This window comes from Lipotes vexillifer, unplaced genomic scaffold (assembly GCF_000442215.2).
Source record: "Lipotes vexillifer unplaced genomic scaffold, Lipotes_vexillifer_v1.1 scaffold479, whole genome shotgun sequence".
NCBI lineage: Eukaryota > Metazoa > Chordata > Mammalia > Artiodactyla > Lipotidae > Lipotes > Lipotes vexillifer.
The window spans coordinates 2,730,842-2,743,932 of record NW_006796443.1 but is presented as its reverse complement, the minus strand read 5'-3'; the positions used below and the strand labels follow the sequence as shown (position 1 = coordinate 2,743,932).

Genomic DNA, 13,091 nt, shown 5'->3' with positions numbered 1-13,091 from the left:
CAGGAATGTTGATTTTGGAACAAATAATTTTTTCTTTAATATCCAGTACATTGTGTAGTATCACCTCACCTAATGAGCTACATCAGCTAAACTGTATTCGATCGTGTCCACACCTAGAAGTGACAAAAACTAGCACCTTGGCGCCGTGACCCCGTGGAGGAGTTTCTGGAAAGTTTGGCATCTACGTTGGGTTCTTTTTAAGAAACCAGCACAGAAGTGTCTTTGCGTGTAAGAGTTCCACAGCATTGCCTTTCCTGTTAAAGGATAGCAGATTGGGAAGTCAGTTTGGTAAAGTCATTTGCAAACCTTGCCATTTCAAGACTGTATATTTATATAGATGAGTATAATTTAGAAGCCGGACTTTTGCCAAGTACTGTGTGATCCCTTGAGGAGAGAACAGATTGGAAATTTTAATAGATGGCAGTTACAGTAAAATGAGCTAGATCGGGCGACATCTTAGGCAACCGTCAGGTAATATCAAGCATGACAATTTCAACCCAAGCACAGAGTTTGGAATATAAACAGCATTTAATTGCTTAGGAAATTGGCTGCCTCTGAGAGGAAATCCACTCCATGCTCCTGATAACGCTGCAAAGCCAGGCAGCAGGAGCCAGGGAAACTGTTTCCCTGAAGATGATTTCCTTGATGTGGGGATGTAAAACACCATCAAGACCTCAGGTAAAAAAAAGCCCGGATCAGAAAGGAAATGGAAATACAATCTGAAAATACCTAATTGGATTTGACTTTTTTTCCTCCCCTGAGAAATCTTGCTATCTCAGGTTTATTACAAGCATTTTTTCCCCCCATTTTACACCATACTCGTTTATCCTTACAATTTTCTTGTGGAAGATCAGCTTTATCCAGCAAAATCTGTACTGGCCAAGTCTTTACTATAACCGACAAGGACCTCCATATCCTGCCCGGTGGTAAAACTGTGCATACAGTAGGTGCTCAGTAAGTTAATTCCTGTCTCTCTTTCTTAGCTGTTTGGAGCTATGAGCGTGTTGCATTTCTGGCCAGCAGTGCTACCAGGCATGATGGGAAGGGTAGGGAAGAGTGATGTGCCCTCGGCCATCATTCCACTCACTCCACAGGTATTCGCTGAGCTCTTTGCCGTATCCCTGACACTGTGATGCCAGGGAAGCAGCACACAAAGCCCCTGCCTCACAGAGTTTAGGTGTAGTTTAGGTTTCTTGAGTGACAGAGGCAATTACAAAGCTCTTCCCACTATTATGCGTGGGAAGTGCAGCGCGCTAGCCCGGGAGTGGTAGGCAACCCAGCCTGGCAGAGGTGGGGTGAGAGAGGGGTGACCTCCTGGGACCCGGTAGCCCCGATCCAATGGTCGCTGGGTCTTCTGAAGTCCGAGGAGACACTGAGTTGTAATGGTGTAGCGTCTGAGGCACTGAGCACCCAGCGTCCGTTATGGTTAATACAAATTCTAAAAAAGAAAATTAGCGGGCACCCTGCTGATTAAATAGACATTGTTCTGAGACAGTTCAACTTAGTGAAGACTGACTGGGAAGTAACTGCTCAGAGATCCAAAGTTTGTAGCACGGCTTTGAGAAAGTGGGAGGAAGCTCAATACCACCATAATTACACTTTATTGGAAACAGTAGCACCAGGCAGATGAGATAATGAATTTCTCTTTGTCTAACACAGACCATCCACCCCTGGAGGAGCCCCGTGTTTGGACTGTGGAAGGGAGAGATTGATTAGACAGTGAGGAAAGATGATCTCCTGATTTCTCCTGGGGATTCTCCTGGCAAGAGCATTTAAAAGTTCTTGTGTACTTTTTCCCCCTTTGGAAAGCTTCACATAATCTTTCATTATATGATGAATGACGAGTTTCTCTCTGAATCAGGTGAAGTTTTGACAAAGCTTTGCAAGCATTGTCCTTGGGATTCCCTGATATGTCATCCAGGATACAGTCTTCCTGCGATCAGCATTTGTAATTTCTGAGGACTAGTCTCTGATGTGCATACGGAATGGCCCCCGATCAGCCTGCCAGAGGGAGAAACTGTGGAAGTGGTTGCCAGCATCTTGCTGAGATGGTTGTCAATATTTATGGTTCTGAGAAACTAAAAAAATCAATAACGCTCTGAGCCAAGTCGAAGTTCCATTAGCTAGAAGCCAGGCTTCCTTCTCAGGGCAAAGAAAATATGAAGCCCGGGAACCTGTTTGAGAATCACGTCCTTGGACGTTACTGACCTTCACAAGGCAAGAGAGACCATTTCAGCTAGAAACATTTTACCTGATCCAAAAGCAGGAATAATCAGTGCATGTTTATGTTGTCCCCGCTGAATTTTCTCATTTTCACAGGTACTGAATTGTTGGAGGGATTGTGTGTGTGTGTGTCTGTGTGTCTGTGTGTGTGTAAGTGAACTTGTAGGTATGTCGAGGGTAGAGGGGGAAGTTTTAACATTTATGTAGCCTTTCACACTATCAGTGATTTGAAGGCTAGGTAAGGTACCACCCCTCTTGATGGTTAATTGAGCAGCCAGAGAATGGAGACTTGTTTAGGGATGTCTAAGTTTTAGGTACACATAGTGAAATTTGGGGGAATGTTGTAGTAGCAGTGCTGTCCCGGAATGTCCATTCTACCTGAATCAGTATGTGACTGTACACTATAAGTTATTTCCGCCTATCATAGAAGCTAGAAATCAGGGACAGCTGTATAGACATACCACTCATTCTGTGTGTGTGTGTGTGTGTGTGTGTGTGTGTGTGTGTGTGTGTCTATCCCCATTTCTGTGGAAAGAAAAGTGTTGTAGGATGTCTTCCTTTTTTCCCTCATTCTCGAGACATTTTGTTCAAACATGGAATCTCCCTTCCTGTCATTCCTTTCTAGACCCACCAGAAATCAGGCTCTTCCAACCCACTTCAGTTTTCCTATTCAGGACTCATGGCCTGGCTCTTGTCACACTTACTGTTCTGAAATTCAGGGCCAGATCTCCCTGTGCACCCAAAGAGGGAGAAGAAATACAAAATGAGCCTGTATCAGTGATTTTACTTAACTCACTAATTAATGAGAGAATGAGTAAGATGTTAAAACTGGTTCAAAAGAGAGTTTGCTTTGTAACGACATATTTTCTTCTGGACAAAAATTCATTTACATTGTTACAGAGAAGAATTATTTGCATTGTTATGCCTTTTCACAATTTGTGTTCTGTCCCTAAAGAGTTGTAAAATAGCCTAGTCAATAACAATTAGAGATTCACATCCCTGGAAAATCAGATAATCCCAGAGTGGGGTGGAGAGTATCCTCTAGCCCAGCGTTCCATCGAAAGGATCTGCAGTCTCTGTGCGCATTTCCAAGACTTTGACATTTTTTTTCACATTTTTTTCTGGGGTGAAGATGACTGACGTTTAAGCAGCTCTTCTTTAAATGGGGGTGGAGGGTTTGGGGACGCAGATTCACAAAACTCATGAGAATCACATCAGAGCCTTTCAGTATTCGCCACTCTCTCAGATGCTACTTTCCATTTCAGGTTTTCATTATCTTTTAACTTAGGTGAGCTCCTCACCAGTTTCCCGGGCTTTTATTGAGTGATTTCTTCTGGTGCTTCTCCAGTTTCAATGTGCCTATGAAACGCTTGGACTAGGATGCAGATTCTGAGTCTGGAGGCCTGAGTAGGGTGAGGCTACGTTTTTGTTTTTGTTTTTTTTGTGGTACGCGGGCCTCTCACTGTTGTGGCCTCTCCCGTTGCGGAGCACAGGCTCCGGACGCGCAGGCTCAGCGGCCATGGCTCCCGGGCCCAGCCGCTCCGCGGCATGTGGGATCTTCCCGGACCGGGGCGCGAACCCGCGTCCCCTGCATCGGCAGGCGGACTCTCAACCACTGCGCCACCAGGGAAGCCCTAGGCTACGTTTTTGATAAGCCCCCAAACGAGGCTCATGCTTGTGGTCTTTGACTAGCAAAGATGTGTGCCATATGCAATTTTTAGAATGCCTGCTACGTGCCCCGTGCTCAGTAAACGTGGAAAAGAGGGATAGGGAGGGAGGCTGACAAATTCTGATGTGACGAGAAATGAAATAAGATGGGTATGGATTCAGATACTGAAGTGTGATCATCATTATAAAATATTATAATTATAATATAATTTAATAATATAATATAATAATTATAATTATAATTTAGTCCTCACGAAGCTGAATACAAAGGTTATTACCTTCCCAGAATTAAAAAGCTAAATACAAAGCTAAATGCAAGGGGTATTACCTTCCAGAATTAAAAAAATACTTTCAGAAAGATTTTTAAGTCATTGGATAAGCTGATTAGCTTACTGTGGAAACCTCTGCTTCTGTGTAATTATCTGATATCTCTCTTAACTTTCATTGCTTATGGTAGTAACCTCGGAAGCCTGAAGGATAAAAGGACCAGCCAGCTTAAGTGCCATGAGAACATTTATCTCTGGTAGACAGTGTGAAAATACTCTTCAACCTGAAATTAAAATGTTTACCATCAACTGGTATTTCCCAACTTTTGACCACTGGATTTGCTGTAACTTTCCAGCACTAATGCACTGCAGATCTATTAGAAATAGAGTATAATGAAAGAAACGACAAAGGGAAAAAGAGTGAGCAGAAGACTGAAATATGTTTTGGAAGTTTTCTTCTCACGTTGACCCCTCAGAACTGGAGGGCCAGTGGATACATGAACCAATGATTACTGTATAGAGTGACTAATGTTTTCATAGCAGGATATGTAGGGAATTGTGGAAACGTAGCAAAGGGACACTGAATTCATGTTAGGGTTGCAGAAAAGCTTCCTTTATGAAAGGCACTTAGGCTGACTCTTGAGGGAAACATAACAGCCGGGTAGACCAGGAGTTCCGGGGCCCCTAGGATGAGTGCACAGTACATGCTAAAGTAGGGAGACAAGGCCATGGTCCTTAACAAAGAGGAGTGTCACAAAGGAATGGCGAATGGATTGAAGGGGAAACTGCAGCTCAAGGGAGGCCATGGAGCAGACAGTTGCAGTAGCCCAGGTGTGACATCGTGAAGACGCTGATTAGAAAACGTGGGGCAATTTTTAATGAGCAAATGGTCCATAGTCCCTCCAAAATATGCCAATTTTCCCAATTCTTTGTGTGGAGAAGGCATGTCTGCACATTCTAGTTTCTGAAGGGCACCCATGTTCAGAGCTGAACCCACGCATGTTCACAGAAAGTATGTGGAATTTTTATAAGTGCGTCTTTGATGTGATTTTTATGAGCCGTGTTAATTTCTTTCTGCATGAATAGCTTTAAGAGCGCCGCAATCTAAATCCTGTTTAAATTAGTTTATATTGTTTTCTGTTTTCTCTGTGATCTTTCCCTTGAATCCAGAATTGAATTTTCATTTGGGTATTGAAAATGGCCGCTCCCAACACCCTCCTGTAGCCGTGCAGGGGGAGCTGCTGACTTAGTTTTCATTTAATATAAAGTCACGTCTTACATGGCAACAGACATCGACTAGACTTAACCAGTCGTACGTTAGCTAATGTTTTCACAGTTAATTTGAACGTCAGTACATCAGTCATCCACCAGCCCGCCTCAGAAATTTCAGAAACGAGGATGAAATTGGGAGTTTTCAAAACTATGTACTAAGCCATATATATATGCATATATGAGATATATACAGTATATAATGTATATTTTATTTTATTCATATATACTGAGAAAATGGAATTCTGCCTACTATTACTTGTTACAGTGTTAGAAAGTCTCTTGCCTACTTACTTTTTCAGCTGTGTATTTTCAGTTGCTTAATCCTAAAATTGCTGTCTCTCTTTCTGAAAACTATCAATTAGCTCTAATCTGGTGAACTTATGCTTCAGGTCTAAGAGTGAAGAACGATAAAAATTGGCTCTTAGGTCATTCAAGGAAACATGCATTTTTAAAATTTAAGTGTGTTCTTCTGGAACACCAGAGACATCCTTAAATTAAATTAGGGTATTTATGAACTTGCGTAACCACAAGCAAGAGAAGAAAAATCTGCACCCGTGCGAGGGTGAAAGAAAGATGGGACCCCGTTGCTCGCTCTGTCTCTCTCCTTGGAAGCCCCATAATGAAAACGGCTAGGATTTTTCTCTGTGTTACATAGAGATGCAAGTCACAGCAAAGGGGAAAAATGGTCCATGAAGTCAGAGTTCTCTTTTCTGTTGCTGTGATTTTTTAAGAGGGGGGGAAAAAGAAAAGATTTCTTATAAGCATTAGGTTGATTTCTGCTGTCTTTTCAGAGGCCCATTCTCCTAACACATATCTGCAGAGAGAAGGAGAGAGGCAGAATTTATTCTGACTGTAAGGGTCGCAGTGGGGTTCCCACAAGCATAATGCTGAATTACGGGCCTCTCCACGGGTTGAGCGCAGTGTTAAGTTGTGTGATGGATTCTATCTTATACAAGCCGCATTGGTCCATGAAATAAGAGCCCCGTGCAGCCGGAGTTCACTGAGGGTTGAACTCAGACTGAAATTCCAGAGTTAACAAAACTGTGCAAACCAGCTGTGACGCTGAACAAGTGCGCGCTCAATTGCAGGTTGGTTGAAATTGGCAAGGAAACTTGAGTCTTTCACGGGCGGGCTGCCCTGTGGGCCTTCCCCAGGCCACTTATGTCCTCGGATCAAAGCGTGAGGGCAGAAGGGGCAGGTATGCCCAGGAGTAAAGCTTTGATCCCCAAGCCCAGACTGGCACCACCCAGGCGGGAGAGGGCCCGGGATGGTGGCCCATCAACAGCAGGATTTCCATCCTGGAGAATCCACGGGTGCTGCGTCAAGCGACCCTGCCTTCACTCAGTGCAGGTACCTCCTGGGCAAGAAGCAGCCACAGCAGTGAAGTGCCCTGGTCTGAAAGGGGGCCTCTGGGAGAAAAGGTACTAATGGCATTCCCACAGCGCTCCGCAAAATTCACAAAGCGCTCCGCAAATGCAGACTTTGTACGCTGTGTAAAATACTAGCAGCGATGGTTGATTGTAAAACCTCTGGTGAGTAAAAGAAAATAAAATCCCTTTACTAAATATGAATCACCCTCTGTCTGTTCATCTAGAGTGTGTATGTATGTGTGTGTGTATATGTATGCACACAATATATAATAATGTGTAAACGATGGAATATACACATGCAGTGTATAAGGATGTCTCTGGTGTTCCTCTAGTAGAGGGAACATGGTAGTCACTTAGTATTTGTCAAATGCGTGAGAAGCATCTGAATCTTTTAGTCTAATTTTGCTTCTTAGTTTTAGAACTCAGATTCTACTCAGTTCACTTGGAAAATGTAGGATTTTTTAAAAAATTTTTATTGAAGTATAGTCAATTTACAATGTTGTGTTAGTTTCTAGGATATTTCTCTTAGATCACATTTTTTCGGGGGTAAAAAAATAGGGATGAAAGGCTCGTCTCCTCAAGTTTGTCTGGAAAATACGCAGTGAGCATTCAGCAGTGGGATCGATTAATGTTGTAATAACTGACGTACAGCTTCCACTTCCAGTTAACTTAATCTCCTTCCAACTTGCTCCTTCTCCACCTCCAAGTCAGTCGTAAAACTCAGATCTGTTCCAGAAACTATTTGCGAACGGGCAAGTATATTGATTTCTTTGAAATAAACTTTATCACTTATTTACAGGTAGAACCTCCCATCCCCTCCCCCCATCAACACACCCCCTCAAACCAGGTTCACATGGGTTTCCAGTAGCCTTCCAAGGCAAACACTGACCACCCCGGAACAGGTCCTCTTTTGTTGAAAACAAGGAAATATTCTAGTTTTCAGCCTAATCAAATATGTTCTATTAAACCTAAAGTGAAATTAGTTTTGAACTGCAGTAGTATAAGAATCGACCTATTCCTCCTACCACCTTGGGAACAATATCTCACATCACAATCACTTTTAAAAGTAATCTAATCTGTCATCCACATCTTGACAATAACTCAGCAGATTCTAAGTCAGAAAACTGGTATCACTGTGTGCCATTTCTGGTGAAAGAATAAAGAAATCAGCTAGAGGCCAAATAGGTGAATAACAGTTTTTCGAGCCAGTCTTAAGAAGGAGAAATCTGGGTTTGGTGGAAGAGTGCGGTTGTACCATATTTCAAAGGATGCCCAGGACAGATCTTCTAAAACTGAGCTCATTGAGAGGGTGAACCACCCTTTGTTTCTTGGGTGGTTGTGCAGTGCCGTGGAGTTAGATGTGGGAAGACAAAGCTAAGTGATGATGGAGCCATTAGTCGCAGGAAAGCTCACAAGGTCAAGTTCTGAAAACATATCCATTAGGATGGACCGTGCTTTGCCTTTAGAGAGGAAGCAAAGTGAAAACGAAAATCTTTCCTGGGCGTGATTTGGACTTGGTGGTTTTGCATTTCCAGACGATAGCAAGTTTTCAGAGGCCATCACAGTGCTGCTGTCCTGGATTGAGCGAGGGGAAGTAAACCGGAGGTCCGCAAACCAGTTCTATTCCATGGTGCAGTCGGCCAACAGCCATGTCCGCCGGCTGATGAACGAGAAAGCCACCCATGAGCAGGAGATGGAGGAGGCCAAGGAGAATTTCAAAAATGCCTTAACCGGGATCCTCACTCAATGTAAGTAAGATTTTGGGGGGCCATCTCTTTTGTCACGATGTTGCCTTTTCTTATGTACTTTTTTTTTTTTTTCATTTGGGGGTAAGTAGTCCCATAATTTCCCATCTTACTCCATATCGAATGGCAAAACCTCATAACCAATTTCATGTCCTGTGGCAACTTGGAGGAACACGGACCCCGCCCTGAGAGCTTACTTCTCAAGGTGAGCAGCATTTCTGTAGCTTTTCCGCAGAACACCCGGCCCGGCCCCCAGGGTGGGGCAGACAGACGCTGCTTCGGTGCCTGCTGGACCCACTGCAGTTCACAGCGCCCCTGCAGGGTGGCCACCCTCACCTGCGGGCTCTACACCCAGACCCGCACATCCTCCCCGGGCCGAGAGGAGAAGCAGCCCCTGAATACACTGTCACGCGTTGTCCTTGGGCTCTGTTTAGAAAGAAGGTCAGAAAGACTCCTCAGGATCCTTTATTTGAGGTGAGCCTTGGCTGTCAACACAGGCAACTCAGGAGTAGAGATTTTTCTGCAGTATTATCTTTTGTCCTTTTTTCATTTGGAAAAAGCAAATTGCCTGAACCACTGGATGCCGGTGATTTTTCACGTCCAGATCCTAAATTGATGAAAGGGAGTCAACGGGGCTTTCTCATAGAACGATAGTTAGGGAAATTACCCAGGGCTCTATTCAAAACAAAGGACATATATTTTTTTATGGGCACTCTGTGTCTGTAGTTATTGTCACAGTGGCATCATGCCTCACAGCTGCTGATGTGCCCTTGCTTGGTAAAAGCTATTAAATGACACTTGTAACGGGTGCCGCGCTCCGTTCCACACCAGGTGCAGGACCCCGCACGGGATGGCAACATATGCAATTTACATATTCATTCTGAGAATAAGTATTATTTTCAATGACATAATGTGCCAAAACGCCCATCACCTCTTTCATCAGTGTAAACCGCAGCCATAATGTATCCATTAGGATGGAAAGAGAGGAGGGGATGAAAAACCAGAACCACCTTACCTAGATTCCCTGGTGGCGAGCAATGACCTTTTACCCGACTGTGTATGCCCAGCAGTTCTGAAGTTGGGGTTACTAGGGCTAGGCTAAAGTCCACTAACACCCAGACCACCTTTTAAAGGAGGGAAGCAGAGAATTGATTAGTAGGTGGGGTAGGGTGGATTGGTAGCAGAGAAAAGGGAGAGAGGGAAAGGCCACACCATTCTAATAACACAGTTCCTGCAAAGTTATGGCAAGAAGCCAACTGCCTGAACAGTAGAATGATCACTGATTACCTTTTGCTCACTAGCATCAGTTTGAAATAAATCCTTATTCCTGTGCGGTGTACAGTCCCACTGGGCAGGGAAGACTCAATCCTTGACTCTCACAAGGAAGGTAGGAAGGCAGCCACACATTAGAATAGGGGAGGGATTTTGGTTTTTTTCTTACGATACCCGTTGAAAGAAGCACTTGTTAAAAACAAGCCCCCCATCATGTGGCTGAAAGAATGGGATGTGTCTAATATTATACAGGTAGAAGCCAACCTAAGTGTAAGACCACCGAGAGATAGACAAAGAAGTCCAGCACGTGGGGATACAAACGTCAGTGTTTTACTCCTGATAAAAGCTGAATTGGATAATGGGGTTGAGATCTGCAGCGATGATGGGCTTCCTGATGCTGGACCTGGGGGTTGAGCATCCAGCCACAGGCAGCTCCGAGGACCACAGGCTTCTTCCTGTGGAGCCTGTATCCATATGTACCACATCACACGTGGAGAAGCAGACGGGAATGAGTACAGGTGACCCTCGAACATTGCACAGGGGTTAGGGGCTTGGACCCTCTGCAGGATGAAAAATCCGAGTATAACTTTACAGTCGGCCCTCCCTGTCCCCAGTTCCATAGCTGCAGATTCACCCAAGCATGGATGATGCAGTATGGAAGTATATATAAATGGACCTGCACAGTTCAAACCTGTGTTGTTCAAGGGCCCACTGTACCCTGTACAGGCAGGCTGGTTCACTTGCTCCCTGAAAAAGAAGAGAATGAAGGGCTAGAGCAGGGCCAGGAATTTTGGAGGAAGACCCCACCTCATGGAAACCGCAAGAATGGAGATTACTATCATAGATAACACTTAGGTACCTCACCTGTAAAATATCAACATTTAAATTCTTGCTTTTAGCCTTCAAACCTGTCCTTCTTTGGTTTTTTCCTTCCCATTTTAATAAATTTGCAGACCAAAATCCTGTAAGTAATTTTCACACCCACCATCCCCCACCACCAAAGCCCACATATAGGACAGCAGGAAATCCCATTGTTTCAACATTCAAAATTGACCCATTTTATTCATTTGCACTGCCACCATTCAAGGACAGGCTGCCTGAACGATGATAAGAGCCTGTTAATGTCAGTTAAATATGGTGTCCACTTGTAAGTAATAGAAAACCCAAGCAAACTTTATCTTAACAAATGGAGCATTTTCTTTTTATACACAGTGAAACCCAGATTTGTTGGCACTGATTCAGTGGTTTAAGGCTCTCAGGCCTGAGGTTTCTGTGATACTATCAATATTAACCTTCTTAGATAGTTGTCTAAGAGGGCTGCTGTTGCTCCTGCCATCACATCTTGTTTTTACAAGCTGGAATCACATAAGAAAAAGGAGAGGAAGAAAGGAAGAGGAAGGGGTTGCACCTTTAGAGCAGGAAAGCAAACTTGCCCAAAGATCCTCAGTAGGCTTCAATTTATGTCTTGTTGTGCAGAATTATTACATGTGGCCATGCCGAGCTACAAGGAAAATGGGAAATATACCTTTTTGACTGGGCCCATTGCTCTCCAGAATAAAACTGGAGTTCTCCGAGTTAGGAAGGAGGGGACAATGGCTACAGAGAGACATTTTGCAGTTTCTGCCATGTGTAATTCCTCCCTTTCCACCTTTCCTCCAGCTCAATCTATTTTTCACACATTGTCTGACATAATTCAGAGCACGTCTTCCCCACTTAAATCCCTTGAGTAGATTCCCATTGCCCCTACAATAACATTCATCCTCCCGAGCCTCAAGCTCTCTGTGCTTGCCTCTTCAACGTCAGCTCTCCCTCACCTCATGAGGCATCATCTCCACTGGCCTTTTTCCTCCCGAGCCCGTTAAAGCTACCTCCCACCTCCGAGCCTTTGCACATCTGTTCCCTCTGTCTGCTGTGCTCTTCCCTGTACTCTGCATGCTTCCATCCCTCTCATCCTTTAGGTCTTGGCTGTAAGGCCACCCTTTCAGAGAGGCCTTCCTGATCCAACCTCTCCTAGCAGGCTCACCATTTCTGCATCTCATCAGGCTCCTCAGGCCGCTTATCCAAATGGGTATGACTTAATGAATTCTCTGGTTGTGGTTTATTATAATCAACGTCACAAAGGAAAGGACACGTCTCTCCTAGTCATCGATATATATCAAGTGCCTGGAACACGGAAATATGCAACAAATATTTGGCGGATGAGTGAGTGAGTGAATGAATGAGCACGTTGGAAGGAAGGCAGGAAGGAAGGCTGAAACAGTAAGCTCAGAAGTTTCCAGGAACCTTGTAGAACAGTTTGGCATCGGTGTTAGCGCTGTCTGTGGATAACAGAGTTTCACCTTGCATGTGTAATCAAACAAGATGAAGAAAGTGCTCACCAGCTATGCTCGTGTTGGAAGCTGCTATATTTTACCAGACACTTGGTAACAGGCTAGAGGATGGTAGGAGAGTTGGGAAAGAAGAACACACACGGAAGTTCACGTTGACATCTCCCCAGTTGTCACTGTCTCACAACCTGTACCTTCCCCATCTCCCTATTACTGTTTGAGAGCTTCCCGCCCCCGCCCCCCGCCCGCCTTAACCCTGTAATTTGATTCTGGGAAGTATTTCAGCAGCCAGCAGATATCAACAGGGATTGTGAAAACCCCAGCTGAACTTGACAGCCCCTGGAGCTGTCCAAGGGGCACACGCCCCAGCCACAGAGGGCCCGAGGGGCCTTCGTGTGAATCCTCAGTAGCCAGGACCCTTCAGGATGACTTGAAGATGGCAGATACTTTCAGTGTGAGCCTCAGCTGGAGTTAAGCCTGTGACCTAGAACGGGAACATTGCATAGCTCACTGAGCAATCTCAGAATTTTCCATTCGTTTTTCTGTGCTCTTACAAAGACGACAATTCCCCAGACGCAAAGGGGAGCCAAATTCTAATGTGAAATTCACCATAAAGATATTAGCAGTAACCTGACTAGCCTGGCAGGTGTGTCTACATTTCCTCATCCTTTGAATTTTGAAATATATCTCATTTCACGTCTGGTGGAGTTATGTTTGTTTGTCTCCACCGCATTTCCTGCTTCCCCAGATGGCTTCAGGGTGAGTTTGGCGTCCATACAACGGAGCTACCTCTAAAATAAGAGCTGCGGACGTCCACAGCAGTCGACGTACTTGCCGTATTTTCCACAAGAAGAACCAGTCATCCCCCCCACTTATCAGCTTTAATATTTCTGGCAGACACCACAGGAATCCCATTTGGCTTTCTCTTTTAGAGTTAGATTAGGATTG

General features: G+C 44.4%; 1 protein-coding gene across 2 annotated transcripts in view; it reads left to right on the top strand.

The window, feature by feature from the left end:
* ENOX1 (ecto-NOX disulfide-thiol exchanger 1) overlaps window positions 1–13,091 on the top strand; it is a 309,422-nt gene that overhangs the window by 154,460 nt on the left and 141,871 nt on the right. For both annotated transcript variants that reach the window (XM_007468621.1, XM_007468620.1), the window contains exon 7: window positions 8,335–8,547. In XM_007468621.1, coding sequence (XP_007468683.1) covers window positions 8,335–8,547 — 213 coding nt within the window. The remainder of the gene's footprint in view (window positions 1–8,334; window positions 8,548–13,091) is intronic.